Source organism: Myotis davidii, unplaced genomic scaffold (genome assembly GCF_000327345.1).
Source record: "Myotis davidii unplaced genomic scaffold, ASM32734v1 scaffold373, whole genome shotgun sequence".
Classification (NCBI taxonomy): domain Eukaryota; kingdom Metazoa; phylum Chordata; class Mammalia; order Chiroptera; family Vespertilionidae; genus Myotis; species Myotis davidii.
Genome location: NW_006287255.1, coordinates 3,311,243 through 3,326,292, shown reverse-complemented (window position 1 = coordinate 3,326,292; position 15,050 = coordinate 3,311,243). Strand labels below are relative to the sequence as shown.

Here is a 15,050-nt window from a genome sequence, read left to right as displayed (position 1 = left end):
GAGGGGCTGATGGCTGTTTTCAGGCTGCCTTCACTCCCTTCAGGGTGGGGGTGCCTGGCCAGCCTGGATGAGGGGCTGATGGCTGTTTTCAGGCTGCCCACACCCCCTTCAGGGTGGGGGGGCCTGGCCAGCCTGGATGAGGGGCTAAGGGCTGTTTTCAGGCAGGCCAAGCCTACAACTGAAGCTCCCAGTCTCTCCTTTTTTCTTTTTTCTTTTTATTCTGGGATTTATTTACCTTCTGTAATTGAAACTTTGTTGCAGTTCCAGCTCTGAGGCCAGCTGGCTGAAACCAAGTATCTGGGGTTTGTTTAGCTTCTATAATTGCAACATTGTTGCATCCGGAGCTCAGAGCTGGGCCACGGCAGGCGGGGAACCTGGCTTCCTCCATCGCCAGGGCAACCAAGCCTCATGTTCGCTTCAGCTGCGTGGATGCTGGCCGCCATTGTGGTTAGCAGTTAATTTGCATATCACCCTGATTAGCCAATGGGAAGCGTCGCGGCGGGATGGTTAATTACCATGTTTGTCTATTATTAGATAGGATACTCTACCCTTGCTTAGTTCAAGAAAAAATAAAATATAACTTTTGTGTCTGGATTAATAGTTCTTTCCAGTCTGACTTCAAAGCTAAAAATATTGATATCTTTGTGTTTCTAATCATTCTTATTGATAGAAATCTTAAATCTGGCCTAATATCATTGACTAGAGGCCTTGTGCATGAAAATTCATGCACTGTAGGTGGGGTCCCTTAGCCCAGCCTGCCCCCTCGGGGGCGGCAGGCGACCTGGAGATCAGGGGAAGGCAATGCCCCATCACACCTCTGCTGCTCCCACTTCCTGCAGCGCAAGCCTCGGCTGGCCCTCGTTACCTGAGCCTTTGGCGGCTGGGCAGTGGCCATCCAAGGCTTGCCTGCGCCTCGGGCCAGCCCTGGGTGGCTCAGGGGCCTGGAGGACTCTGGAGGCAGGCGCCCCAGTGGGGCTGAGGGGACTGGGCGCCATCATCTTTGAGGGCATGGCAGTCAATTAGCATATTCCCTCCTTATTGGCTGTGGGCGCCACCATCTTTAAGGACAGGGCAGTCAATAAGAATATTCCCTCCTTATTGGCTGTGGGCGCTGCCATCTTTGCAATGGGATGAGGGTCAATTAGCATATTCCCTCCTTATTAGATAGGATACCACAGTTGGGGCTTTTATTTTCCCTTGCTTAGTTGTCTTAAAATTCTTTTCAGCTTTCTCAGTGCTGCTATAATAATCTTCCTAAAAATCAAAGCTGTTCTTGTCACTCCCCTGATTAAAATGTTCTGCCAATGCCCTATTTCTTACAGAATAAAATCTAAATACAAGGAAAATACAGTTTTTGAGAATCTGGTCCCTTTATCTAGAACTGATCTGTCTCTCTATACCCCACTGCCCAATCCTTTTGTCACACATATTTCTCATTGTTAAATGCAGTGTTTGTCTTTTTACTTATTTTTTTCTTTCTATTCTATATCTACATGTTCTTCCCTCTTCTTCCTCCAAGAAAATAAAATCAATAAGGTTGCTCCTTTAAGACCCAGCTTAGATATGACCTTATCCGTCATATAGGAGTATTTCTCTTTTTCCTCAGGAGCCTAGCTCCTCATCTAGTCCTAGGTACTTTATTTCTTTAAAAATTTACAATAGATTTGTATCGATCTCTTTCACTAGCTTGAGGGGGGCAGGTGGTTCATGTCCTTAGCATTTGTGCCAATGGTTCACAGTTGCTGCACAATAAAATAACACTTAGACTGTTTAAATATGTAAACTTCAGTAATGTTATAAAATGAATGATGTAGTACATATTTTTCCTTACTTAAAGCAAGGAAATTCATAATATAATGCCTTAAAAAGTATGGAGAAGTCTAGGGTGAGATGTGGATATTGGGGATTAACTGATAATAGGTTTAATGACTGAGTAAATGACTATAGGAGGTTTATTTGTTCTTTCAGTGTAAGGTATTGAGTATGTACTATGTGCATGGAACTGTATTTTTTGTTTCTTTTTCTGTTATATATATTTAAAAAAATTTTGCATAAATGTTAATTAGCTTGTTTAAGGAATTCTTTATATATTTGGAATACTAACTTTTGTTACCGTATTTGCCGGCGTATAAGACGATTTTTTGGCCCTGAAAAATATGCCTCCAAGTGGGGGGTCGTCTTATACGCCAGGTACACTTCAGATAGACTGCCCATAGTGCTTGCCCCGTGCCATAGTGGCCTCCCGATGCCCGCCCACTTCATTCCACATACCGTTCAGGCATCAGCAGCGCTGCTGGGTGTATGCTCGGCTGTTATGCGATTTTGCTGTTATGCGATTTTACCACACTCGCAAAATCGCACACAGCCGACCATACACCCAGTATGATAGCGCAAAATCACGAATCGCGATACCATACTGGGTGTATGGTTGGCTGTGTGCGATTTTGCGAGTGTGGTAAATTCGGGTTACCGTATATTTCTTTACATATGCATTGAAGATTCGCGATTTTGCGCTATCATGGTGCCTGTTAGAATGTTGAAGAGCTCGCACTTGCGCACTAGTGAGGTCCCAGGGAGATGCTGATGCAAGGGTGGACCAGACTGCTATAGTGACAGGGCGGGCAAACAGGGAGCAGGGACCAATCAAATCAGGCTTTGTATACAGCCACTATTTGTTATCTTACTTCTATCATTGACAGTCCCTCTAGGTTGTGGGCTGCTTGCCTGTGTTCCTGAGAAGCATCTACGGTACCAGTCTATAGAGTGTTTTTTCTTTAGTGAATTACCGGTATGTTTACCGGTAATAAACTTGCACTGTTTTATGTATATGTTTGATTACATACAGCCTTGTGACAGTTTTCCTGCATGTCATAAGCATTTGAATATAAATTAAAATGTTAAAATCAAATCTGATATTGTTTTACCTTTTATTTGGTGTGTGGAAGGTGTGCGGAAGAGGGGGTAGTCTTATACGGCGAGTATATAACAAACTCTGTATTTTGAGTGGAAATGTTAGGGGGTCGTCTTATACGCCCAGTCGTCTTATACGCCGGCAAATACGGTAGTTATATGTGTTGTGGAACTGTATTTTATTGCAGAGATTCACAAATTTTCTCAATGTCTTTAGTGTCTCAGTAAGATTGTTTAGAGTGACATCTAGACCAAAGGAAATATTATCAGCTTGCTTATTAAGCAGCTAGGTCTAAGGAATTAAGTAGCCTTTTGAAAAAAATAAGACACTTATTTGAAAGGAAAATATTTAATTGTTAAATAATTACAGTTTTATAAGAATGCATGTGCTTGTTAGATATTTCCCAACTTCTCACACCTGGAATCAGATTGCACATCTCCTCCTGCATTTCTTATTTTACATTAGTTTTTGGGGGAGGTACTAGTTTTTATTATAGCAACTACTGGCAACTCAGCTTCTCAAAGAAGTGATGTTATTGAAAATAATATATGTAGTATTACCTAATGTTGAAACTGAATTTCTCTGCTAGTGTCGGACTGATTTTGAGTGTCACTGTAATTTCCTGAAAGATTTAAAGTAATTGGTGTTGTCTTTGTGAATTTGCTGTAGTACCCTGGGGCTCAGTTTTGAAAGCATGTTTCTTTTTTAAAAAAAATATGTTTTATTGATTTTTTAAAGAGAGGAAGGGAGAGAGTTAGAGAGTTAGAAACATTGATGAGAGAGAAATATCGATCAGCTGCCTCCTGCACACCCCCTACTAGGGATGTGCCCGCAACCAAGGTACATTCCCTTGACCGGAATCGAACCTGGGACCTTTCAGTCCGAAGGCTGACGCTCTATCCACTGAGCCAAACCGGTTTCGGCAAAAAGCATGTTTCTTTACAAATATATATAGTTTTTCTTTTAATTTTACATGCTTGATTTATTATTGCTATATACTTACCAACTGTGTTTTATATATTAGGCACATAGCAAATATTTATGGAAGAGCTAATAAATTAAATGTTAAGGAAATTGTAGTAAACTATAATTTTCATAGGCTTAATTTTAAATTTTTCACTTATTACAAAATTTTCAGAAATCCAGACAGACTAGTACAGTGATGGCGAACCTTTGGAGCTCAGCGTGTCAGCATTTTGAAAAACCCTAACTTAACTCTCGTGCCCTGTCACATATAGAAATTTTTTGATATTTGCAACCATAGTAAAACAAAGATTTATATTTTTGTTACTTATTTTATATATTTAAATGCCATTTAACAAAGAAAAATCAACCAAAAAAATGAGTTCGCGTGTTACCTCTGACACACGTGTCATAGGTTCGCCATCACTGGACTAGTACAATGATTGTCCATCTATATTTACAATTTTTAACATTTTTATGTTATGTTTTACATTATTTTAACATGTTTGCATTATGTTTTTAATTGAATCACCAGAAAATATATTGTAGGGATAATTTTACTTATTTCTAAGTAGTTATGTATGAATCCCTAAAGAATGATCTACAGCCCTAACTGGTTTGGCTCAGTGGATAGAGCGTCAGCCTACGGACTGGAGGGTCCCAGGTTCGATTCCGGTCAAGGGCATGTACCTTGGTAGCGGGCACATCGATGTTTCTCTCTCATTGATGTTTTTAACTTTCTATCCCTTTCCCTTCCTCTCTGTAAAAAACTCAATAAAATATATTTTTATAAAAAAAGAATGATCTACAGTTTGATTATCACACCTAAGAAATGCTGTCCTTTTCTAATACTCACTAATGATCTAGTATTCTCTGGGTTTTTAAATTTTGGTAGTTTATTTTGATGTTAATAATATTTGTATTTTATTTTTTTGTTTTAATAGTGGCCAATTCGCCATGGTATAGTTGAAGATTGGGATTTGATGGAAAAGTTTATGGAACAAGTGATCTTTAAATATTTAAGGGCAGAACCTGAAGACCATTATTTTCTTCTGGTAAGTACAAATTGTAATTTCACTGAGGAAAGTTTTGAAGAAACTCAATGAGAATATTTTCATTACATCTGTATTCATGAGGGTATGCTTTATTTTTTATTAAATTGTCATATGTCTAAAAGACTCTAAAAAGCTCTTTTGTCTTTAAGATTCTGTTCTGGCCGAACCGGTTTGGCTCAGTGGATGGAGCATCGGCCTGCGGACTGAAGGGTCCCAGGTTCGATTCCGGTCAAGGGCATGTACCTTGGTTGCAGGCACATTCCTAGTAGGGGGCGTGCAGGAGGCAGCTGATCGATGTTTCTCTCTCATCAATGTTTCTAACTCTCTATCCCTCTCCCTTCTTCTCTGTAAAAGATCAATAAAATATATTAAAAAAAAAATTGTTCTGGAGTTCAAATAGAGTAGTAATATATTGAAACAACAAAGTTTAGGCACTTAAGAAATTCTTTTGATAATTAATATGTAATCTTTTTGATAGAAATAGTTAAGGTTCAGAAAAAAGTTGGAAATATGGCGCTTCCCTTTTTAATTGTAGTCTGATTATTATTGCATTTGTAATTTTTGGCAACAAAAATACAATATAACTTAATTTTTAAACTTTCTTCTTTTTACCAAAATAGTTGCATGTTCATATCTATCTTTAAAAAATTAAATGGTATAAGATCGAAAATAAAAAAACAGCACTCTTCTTCCTCACGTCTCCCAACCCTTGATTCGTATTCCCCAGAGATTAATATTTAAAAATTCATCCATGTTGTTGAGGATACCAATAACTTGTTGCTTTTTCTGGGTTGCATTCCATTAGATTAATATGCCTTACTATGTATTTTCTGTTGATGATCACCTGGGCTGTTGCCAGTTTTTTACTATTAACAATATTTTGGCTATTGGGAACTTTCCTATACAGATCTTTTGGGGGACATATGTTTTCATTTCTCTTGTATAAATACTTTTTGGTACAGAATTGCTGTAGGTAGGTGCATAAGAGGTTTTTTAGAAAATTTTCAGAACTTTTTCAGAACCTTTTATATGTTAGTTGGTTGCTCTACAATCTGCCCAATATTTGGTGTGTTAGTCTTTTTAGTTTTAGCCATTTTAGTGGGTGTGTAAGCTTTCTCATTTTGGTTTTAATTTGCAATTTCCTGATGACTAATGACATTGAGCACTTTTTCATGTACTTACTAGCTATCTGTTTTCCTTAATGAAGTTTCTGATTATATTTTATGTAGAACTGCTCTTTGTTTTGGAGTTTATAGTTTAACTGCTTTGGTTTTTTAGTTTGCTTAATTTTGTATGTATTGCTAAATATCTTCATACTGTTGAACCTAGTTCCAAACTCTCTCAACAACAGGCAGTTTGCTTAGTAAAAGTTTTACATGTGAAAAACTCTATTCCTGCTTAGTTTTTTTAAACTTTATTTATAAGGCCTTTTAAAATTGAAAAAAATACATTTAATTTGTAATGAATTCAAGTTTTATCATTTTTTGGGTTTTTTTGTAATTTTTGCTCTGTAAATGTAAGGAATCCATGGCTTTCCTCAAGGTCAAAAAGATAATTCTTTTGTGTTAAGTTTAAAAGTTTTGCCTTTTAACTTTACATATTTGAGATAACAAAAAGGATTGGATTGTCATATCAGACTCATAAGAATCAGTTTTACCCAGTTTTCAACTTTAATAATTTAAATGAATTAAATGATCATGAGACATAAGCAAAAAATGAAATCTGGGATTGCCATTACTGTTCCCTAGTTCCTTTTTGCCTCAGACTTAACCCAGATACAAGTTTCTAAGTGATATATGCAGCCACATAACTTAAACTGAAGAGAACTATGTAAATATCTCCATTTTATAGTCGCTTAACAGTTACTGTAACTTACATACATTTTTTTCAGGAAGCTGTGCCGTAAGTTTGTAGAATCTTATCTATCTATATAAAACTCTAATTTGCAAATTCACCAAATGGCAGAACAACTGGCGGAGCGACCAGTTGCTATGACGCGCACTGACCACCTGGGGGCAGATGCTTAACGCAGGAGCTGCCCGCAGGCCCCAACCTATGGTGGTAGCGAGAGGTGGGGCCGGCAAGCAGGTGGTGCCAGGCCAGCCAAGGCGGGTACAAGCAGGGGCAGCCCAGTCACCCTGCGGATTGGCCCTGATCGCTAGCCAGGCCTAGAGACCCTACCCGTTCACGAATTTCGTGCACTGGGCCTCTAGTTTACTATAATTGTAGACAGATCAGGTACATTCTGCTATAAATAATGCATAGATGATTCTTCCACTAGCAAATACCACTGGAGGTTTTTCATTACCATGTTTAGAAGGTGATTTGATTGGGTCTCCTTCCTTTTTCCTCCTTCCTTCCTTCCCTTTCTCAATGTTTAATTCTTCAAGTGGTGTGACAGGAATTCAGTTTCCTTTTTTTTATGTGAATAACCACATTTTTGCATATGTTTAGATCTGTTTGAATTCTCTATTTTTTTCTTTGACTGTGTCTCTCTTTACCTCTAAGTTTTAATGACTTTTAAATACAGTGTTTGAAATAAATTATTTCTCATTTAAAATTGTCTATTAAGTTATCAAAATAATCTGATATTGTCTATTTAAAATGTTATTTAATTTAATAGACTGAACCTCCTCTGAATACTCCAGAAAACAGGGAATATACTGCTGAAATAATGTTTGAGTCTTTCAATGTTCCAGGCTTGTACATTGCTGTGCAGGTAAGCAAGTTCATAAGTTAAGAGACTCTGGATTCTTAAGTTTTAATCTGGTTTAATTCTCTATCTATGTATTATAACCTCAAAGCATATCCTAGTTCTCTCTTGAGTTGATAATTTAGAAATCATATTATAGGAAATTGAGCTTTAGTAGAAAAGAAGTATTAAAGTATATTAATGGTTTTTGGTTAACTCAAATCCTTTTATAGGACAGAAAAAAGGGAACTAAAGTTCATTGAGTGTTTCTGCCATGTCAAGAACTTCATATCTATAATAATAGTGTAATATGCTAATTAGACTGGACGTCTTCCAGACGTCATTCCGGATGTCCTTCCTGATGAAGCTATCCTTCCTGACGAAGCCGGGGCTGGAGGGAAGCAGCTCGGTCCCAGGTGTGGGAGGTGTGTGGGGGTGCCAGCAGCCAAGGGAAGGAAGACCTACTCGTGCACGGATTTTCGTGCATTGGGTCTCTAGTGTGTGTGTGTGTGTGTGTGTGTATTCATTTATCCTTAGAACATTCGTTGTGTTCTTTTTACAGTCTGTTTTGACTGATTTATTGCTAGGTGTATTTGACCACCTTCTCCTTTGTGCCTCTCTGTATCCGATATATCATAAATTCCTGCAATACTTTATTGTACTTAATTTGTATGTATATCTATATGGTACAGCTTCTGTCCCACCCCTCAGGATCAGAACTTACTTTTATTTTTTAACCCTATAGTAAGTGTGATAACTTGGTATATCACAGATGCTTAATGAGTATATAAACTATTTTATAGTTCTGGTGGCACACAATGTTTGTAGTGTGATCCTGTGTTATAATTGGCGGTCAGCCTAGACATCTTTCTAGGTCCATTTTTCAGCTATTTATATTGCATGTAGATTTTAAAAAGCCAGTTTTGTTCTGTTTTTAATTATTAGTCATATATCTTATTTGAGGCTTGGATTGTATGAAATACAGATTTTTAAAAATGAACTAGCTGTGTTAATTTCTTAATTTGTAAACTCCTTTTTTGAAGAATTATACTTTATTGCCTATGCCACAATTTTTCACAGAAAAATGTTACCTCATCAACTTTGTTTTGTAATTATATCATAGTATTTGGAAGTGTGCAAGGGCTTTTCTGTGATAAGTTGTTACATATCCCTAGATGCATATTGCACTTAGAAAATTTGGAGATAATCTTATAAGAGTGATATTTGTATTGAATAATTCTGGTGATTGGGTGGTTGGTGGTGCACTTCTCTTGCTTTGTTGTTTGTAACAGGCTATCCCATATAAACAGTTTAAGTCTTGACAATCTTATACTATACAATTTCATGTTAGTCTTCCACATTTTTTTGGCTTTAGGAGAAAAAAGGCTCTCACTGAAATATGGAAAATTTATAAATATGTCCCTGAAAGCAAATATAAACTTGTAAGTTTGTCTTAATAAAATGTAGAATGTGAATAATTTGATTGCATAGTGTAAATTAATTTTGTATATTGTCTTTCCAGGCATACTACATTTAAAATTGAATAAAATACTCCAGTAAAATATATGTAATTTTAACTCTCTGTCTTTGTTTCTTTTTTGCCCGTCTTATTTCTTTTTATTCAAGGCCGTTCTTGCCTTAGCTGCATCCTGGACCTCAAGACAAGTAGGGGAACGGACATTGACTGGTACGGTAATAGACAGTGGAGATGGTGTCACACATGTCATTCCTGTGGTAAGAATATTTTAAAATTACTGAATAGGACATCAAATTACACATCTTGCAAGTTAAATTATATGAATTTAAAACTTTAAGTATTATACTTAAAAAATTAGCTGTGATTTGGCCATTTGTTCAACTATAGTTGTATTTTGCTCAAATTATTGTTAAAATTTTATAAAAAAAATTCTAAAATGTTTCTTTTGCTATAGGTTTGTACTACTATTAGGAAATAATTAGAAATTTTTTAGCAATAGTTTCTAATTTATAATTGGGAAATGATGAATTGGAGTATATGGAATAAAAAAATGTATCTTTCTTTTCTTAAACTTGGAATTCTTTTCTCCAGTTTGATGTGTCTTTGTGTGTATTAGCCAGTTGATAGTCTCTCTCATCCTTAACACATTCAGACTGGTGTGTACATTAACAAAATGGCAATTAGTTGTGAGCAATGACCATTAATGACTTTTAGGGAACTATTTTTTTTTTTTTAAATAAAAAGCTCAAGATATGATTGGGCTTCATGGTTTAAATTTAGTAAAGTATATTAAGAAAAATGCATCAGATTGGATTATTGTCTGAGATAGCATTTTTTTGCCAAGGCCTTTGTGCTTCTAATCTTAATGACAAATTAGTTTTTTTACTGTGCTTCATAGATTTAAAATGACAGCTCAGATTTATACTGATAATTATTTTCTTCTTTTCTGTTGAGTTAGTAGGTTATTTTTATAATTCTGTTTTACTTCGTTATTGACCTATTAGCTATACTATATTTTTTTGGTATTGTCATTTGCTTGTTTCTTGGTGGTGGTTGCTCCAGGGCTTATCGTAAGCAACTTTAACTTATCACAATCTAACTCCAAATAATATTCTAGATTTCATAACTTTTCTAGTCTGTATTGTCATTCATTTTACTTCTACATGTTATTTATTCAATAGTATATTATTAATTTGTTTCATTGTAAGTTGTATATTAGTTTTGCTAGGGCAACCATAACAAAGTACCACAAACTGAGTGACTTTAACAATTAAAGGATTAATTTTTTCACAGATATGGAGGCTGAAATGTTTGAGGTCAAGATGTTGGCAGTGTTGACTTCCGGGGGCTCTCTTGTAGACCATATGTCTTCTCTGTGTCTGTGTTCCAGTCTCCTCCTCTTTTAAGAACAGTAGTCATATCAGATTAGGGCCCACTCTAATCATTTCATTTTAACTTAATTTTACCTCTTTAAATACCCTATCTCCAAAGGCAGTAACATTTTGACAGTATTAGGGATTAGCATGTTAACAGAATTTTGGGATGGACAGGTCACAAGTCAGCCTATAATAAATAGTCATCTTTAAAAGAGATTTTGAAAAACACGTACAATTCTTTTATATTTACCTACACACCATTTTCAGTGCTCTTTATTCCTTTGTGAAGGTCTAGATTTTCATCTAGCATCATTTCTTTCTGTCTGAATGTTGGTTTTTAATATTATTATGGTCCTGATCCTCTGCCTATGAATTATTTCAACTTATGTACATACTTTAAAAGGTCTTTATTTTGCCTTCATTTTTGGCAGATAGTTGTACTTAGTGTAGAATTTTAGGTTGGTAGTTTCCTTCCTTTCAGTATTTTAAAGATGTGGCTCTACTGTTTTCTGACTTACTTTGTTTTTGAAAGTATCTGCTATAATTTCAGGTTTGTTCCTTTGAATGTAACGTTTCTTGTCTGGCTGCTGTCAAGTTATCTTTTTACATATTCTAGGTTCACTAGATTTCAGCTATTTGATTGTGATGTATCTAAATGTGGTTTTCTTCATTTCATCTCACTGAGCTGCTTGGACCTGTGGATTTGTAGTTTTTATGATATCTGAGAAGTTTTTGTCCATTATTTCTTCACATATCTTTTCTTTTCATCCTTTACCTCCTGATCTTTAGAAACTCCAATTACATGTATATTAGACTGTTAAAGTTGTCTCATAATTAACTGATACTCTATTTTTTTCTAACTTTTTTTTTTCTGTACCCTTTTGGAGAGATTTTATTTCTGTCTTCATGATCATGATTTTTATTCATTGTCTAATGTGCTGTAATTACATTTATTGTATTTCTAAGTTCAGGTGTTTTTGTTCTTAGAAGTTCTGTTTGGGTCTTTTTATAGCTTCTGTTTCTCTGTTTCTCATGTTTCAATTGATCTTCTTGATCAGGATCAGATGGAGTAGATTAGCTGTTTTAATGTCCTTGTCTACTAATTCTATATCTTTGACATTTCTGCTTCTTTCTCTCTTGATTTATTTTCTTCCTGATCAGGGGTTGTCTTTTCCTGGTTCCTTTCTTGCTTAATATTTTAAGATATTTTCTTGGGACACAGCTAAGTGACTAAGAATCCGTTTGATCCTTCAAGGGACTCCTTTAAAACATTATTAAGCATGTCCAGGCCTATCTGTCCCCAGTGTTGGGGCAATATTCTTCTGAAGACTACTAGGTGCTCTGAGTTTGAGGTCTTTAAACTCTGGTGAGTGGGAACATAAACTATTCCCAGCTGTGTATGAGTTGGGGATCGTTCTTTCTGCCTGCTCCTTTCCAGAGGTTCTTTCTCTGGCCTTGATTTTTCTCACATGCACACGATGATTACTAGTCAGCTAAGGTGAAAATTCTCTTCAGATCGCCAGAGCTCTCTCTGTGCAGCTTCTTCCACTCTAGTAGTCTGACTTGCAGATTCTGTATCCTCAGCTTAATGAGACCACCAGACTCTGGGTTCTCCTTCCCATTATTGCTGCCTAAGAACTCTCCCTGGGCAGCAAGATGGAATGTTTCTTGCCTTGTTTGTTTTCCCTTCTCTTAGGGTCACTGCTCTACTCTGCCTCTTCTCTGATATCTGAAAACCAGCTTCATATAATTTGTCCTGTTTTATTTTTAAGATGAAAGGATGAATTCAATCCCTACTCTATTGTCATGGGACATCTCTGACATTTCATTTGTTAATGAAATTTAATTTTACTACATTATTTTTTGTTCTTTTGACTTGGATCAATAAATTTATGAATTCTTCAGAACTTAATTGTTTAGCATTATTATGGTACATGGTATGTCTGAAGCTTGTGAAATTGGTACCTAATTCATTGGGGAAAATGATAGCTTTTGAGTTAATGATCAAATTTCCTACAATGAAATCTAAATTTTTTATTGAAATTTTAGAAGATTTAAAAATCATCTCATCTGAAGTCTGTTATCTAAAACATTACTACTTCTGAAAATCATTATTTCTAAGTTATTGAGTTATTTCAGTCTTGGTTATAAACTCTTTTCAATGAGAGAATATTAAGTTGCTAGCCATTCATTCTTGTTACTGTACAGTATTAAAAATTCTACGATAAGTAACTATGAGGAATACAATTGAGAAATAAAGACTAGAAGAATTATCCTGGGATAAAGGAATACTTTAGATATGACTACACTAACCTGAGCTATGGGTCTTTAATAGCTAGTTATTTAGATTATATGAATTTTGAAAACATTGACAGTAAATTTGATACTCTTTTTCCCCCCTCTAGGCTGAAGGTTATGTGATTGGCAGCTGTATTAAGCACATTCCCATTGCAGGACGAGATATAACGTATTTTATTCAGCAATTGCTGAGAGACCGAGAAGTAGGAATCCCTCCAGAGCAATCCTTGGAAACTGCTAAGGCAGTAAAGGTAAAGAGTGATGAGGTGTAATTCAGTTAGAAATTAAAAATCAAATTTAAAATACTAACATGAAAAATTCTTAAGAACGGTACTTAAAAAAAACACGTTATCCAGTTAAAAATTATTAATTACGTGTATGTGTGTGTGTGTGTGTGTGTGTTCTCGATCTTTTGTAAGGAAATTTTGGGGGATTATCAATTCTTTTTTCCTCACATCTTAACATTTGAGAGGACTAACATACATTTTCATGATTATTTCCTTTTGTAAAATAAATTCATTCACTTCATATTCCTCAGATCTCAATTTCTTCATTGAATTCCTTATTCGGAAAGTTTTCTGTTGCAAAATTATTTTGATTTAATTGATTGATTTTCGCATAGCTAGCTCAAGTGTTTATGGCAAATAGAAAAATGTGAATGCTGTGTAAGTATTCTATTGTATGCTACATACGTCTTCATTATTTCGGTGTTTCATACAAACTATCAAAATACTGAGCATCATTTTTTACATTTATCATTTGTCAACAATGATAAATTTTCAGTGGGCCTATCACATATGTTTTGAATATGTAAAAGGAAATCTAACCTGGCAAAAATAACTTCATTAATTTGTCTATCTTTATATGATTCTCTTTAAAGGTTAGGAATGAAAATAAATTTACTACTTTATAGATAGTAAAGGAATTACTAAATAGCTGACAAACGTCACTCTCTACAGTTGGTGATTATTCTTAAATATGTAAACAATATGAACACTACTGTTTTAACAGTTTTGGGAAATCCGGAGTTTGAATTAAATCTATTCTAGAGACTACTGATGCTCATTCTGAAGGTCTTTTTTTTTTAAGGATCATTTCTTTTTTTAAAATACATTTTTATTGATTTCAGAGATGAAGGGATGAGGGGGGGAGAGAGAGAAACATCATGATGAGAGAGAATCATTGATTGCTGCATACCCCCTACTGGAGATCGAGCCCACAACCCAGGCATGTGCCTTGACCAGGAATTAAATAAACTGTGACCTCCTGGTTCATAAATCAATGCTCAACCATTGAGCCACTCTGGCCGGGGAAAGATCATTACTATGTAATTACTATTTTCAAGGTTTGGAGAAAGAAGACCTAATATAACTTAACCAAATTGCCTTTTGTCTTCTAATATTCTTTCCCTTTATGTCCTTTGATTATCAATAATAATGTTTGTATCTATCTTGGGTAGAATAATTGATATGTAAAAATATATGAAATATGTATTTTTCTTTAAAAAGAAAGAATGAGGTTGGAAGTCAGAAGTCCATAAATTACAAATAGAATATTATAACCCATAACATTTTGAATTGCATTTTAGATGATAGCTTTTTCCTGGGACATACAACCAAATATGCAACAATTCAGTTGTGCAGGTGATAGAGTGAAAAAGAATAGTTTATATTTTCAGCCTTTTTTCTTCTGCTTATTTACTTAGACTATAATCACTTTTGTTCCTGCTAAGGATCTACATTAATTTGTGTGGATTTATCAATTGTTAATAATTCTTTAGTCCTGTATATTTTATGCTTTCTCTTCTCTAGAATATAGAGACCATTAATTACTAAAACAGTATAAAATGTTGGAAGACACTTTTGAATATTTTCATGAAATAACATTGAAATAGTAGAACTTGATTCTTTAATTTATAAATCAGTCTATTCATATATGAAGCCAGGAGGTGAACTCTTTATTTCTACTACATAAAATTTTCTTCAGCTTAATTTCCTAATTTTATTTTCTAAAGATGTTTTTGTTTCTGGTTTATTGAAAATATGCCCCTTCCCCCTTTTTGTACTTTTCCTAAAACAAGAGGAATAAATTGCTTATTTTTTTGTTTTTCTAGGAGCGCTATAGTTACGTCTGCCCAGATTTAGTAAAAGAATTTAACAAGTATGACACAGATGGATCGAAGTGGATTAAACAGTATACTGGAATCAATGCTATCTCAAAGAAAGAATTTTCCATTGATGTTGGTTATGAGAGATTCTTGGGACCTGAATCTTCTTTC

The 15,050-nt window shown here is 35.1% G+C and overlaps 1 protein-coding gene across 1 annotated transcript in view; it reads left to right on the top strand.

Annotated features, from left to right (window-relative positions):
- ACTR3 (ARP3 actin-related protein 3 homolog (yeast)) overlaps window positions 1–15,050 on the top strand; it is a gene marked incomplete at its 5' end in the record, with an annotated part of 38,448 nt that overhangs the window by 12,649 nt on the left and 10,749 nt on the right. Inside the window, 5 exons of the mRNA XM_015560835.1 lie at window positions 4,819–4,929; window positions 7,553–7,648; window positions 9,248–9,355; window positions 12,880–13,023; window positions 14,886–14,910. Coding sequence (XP_015416321.1) covers window positions 4,819–4,929; window positions 7,553–7,648; window positions 9,248–9,355; window positions 12,880–13,023; window positions 14,886–14,910 — 484 coding nt within the window. The remainder of the gene's footprint in view (window positions 1–4,818; window positions 4,930–7,552; window positions 7,649–9,247; window positions 9,356–12,879; window positions 13,024–14,885; window positions 14,911–15,050) is intronic.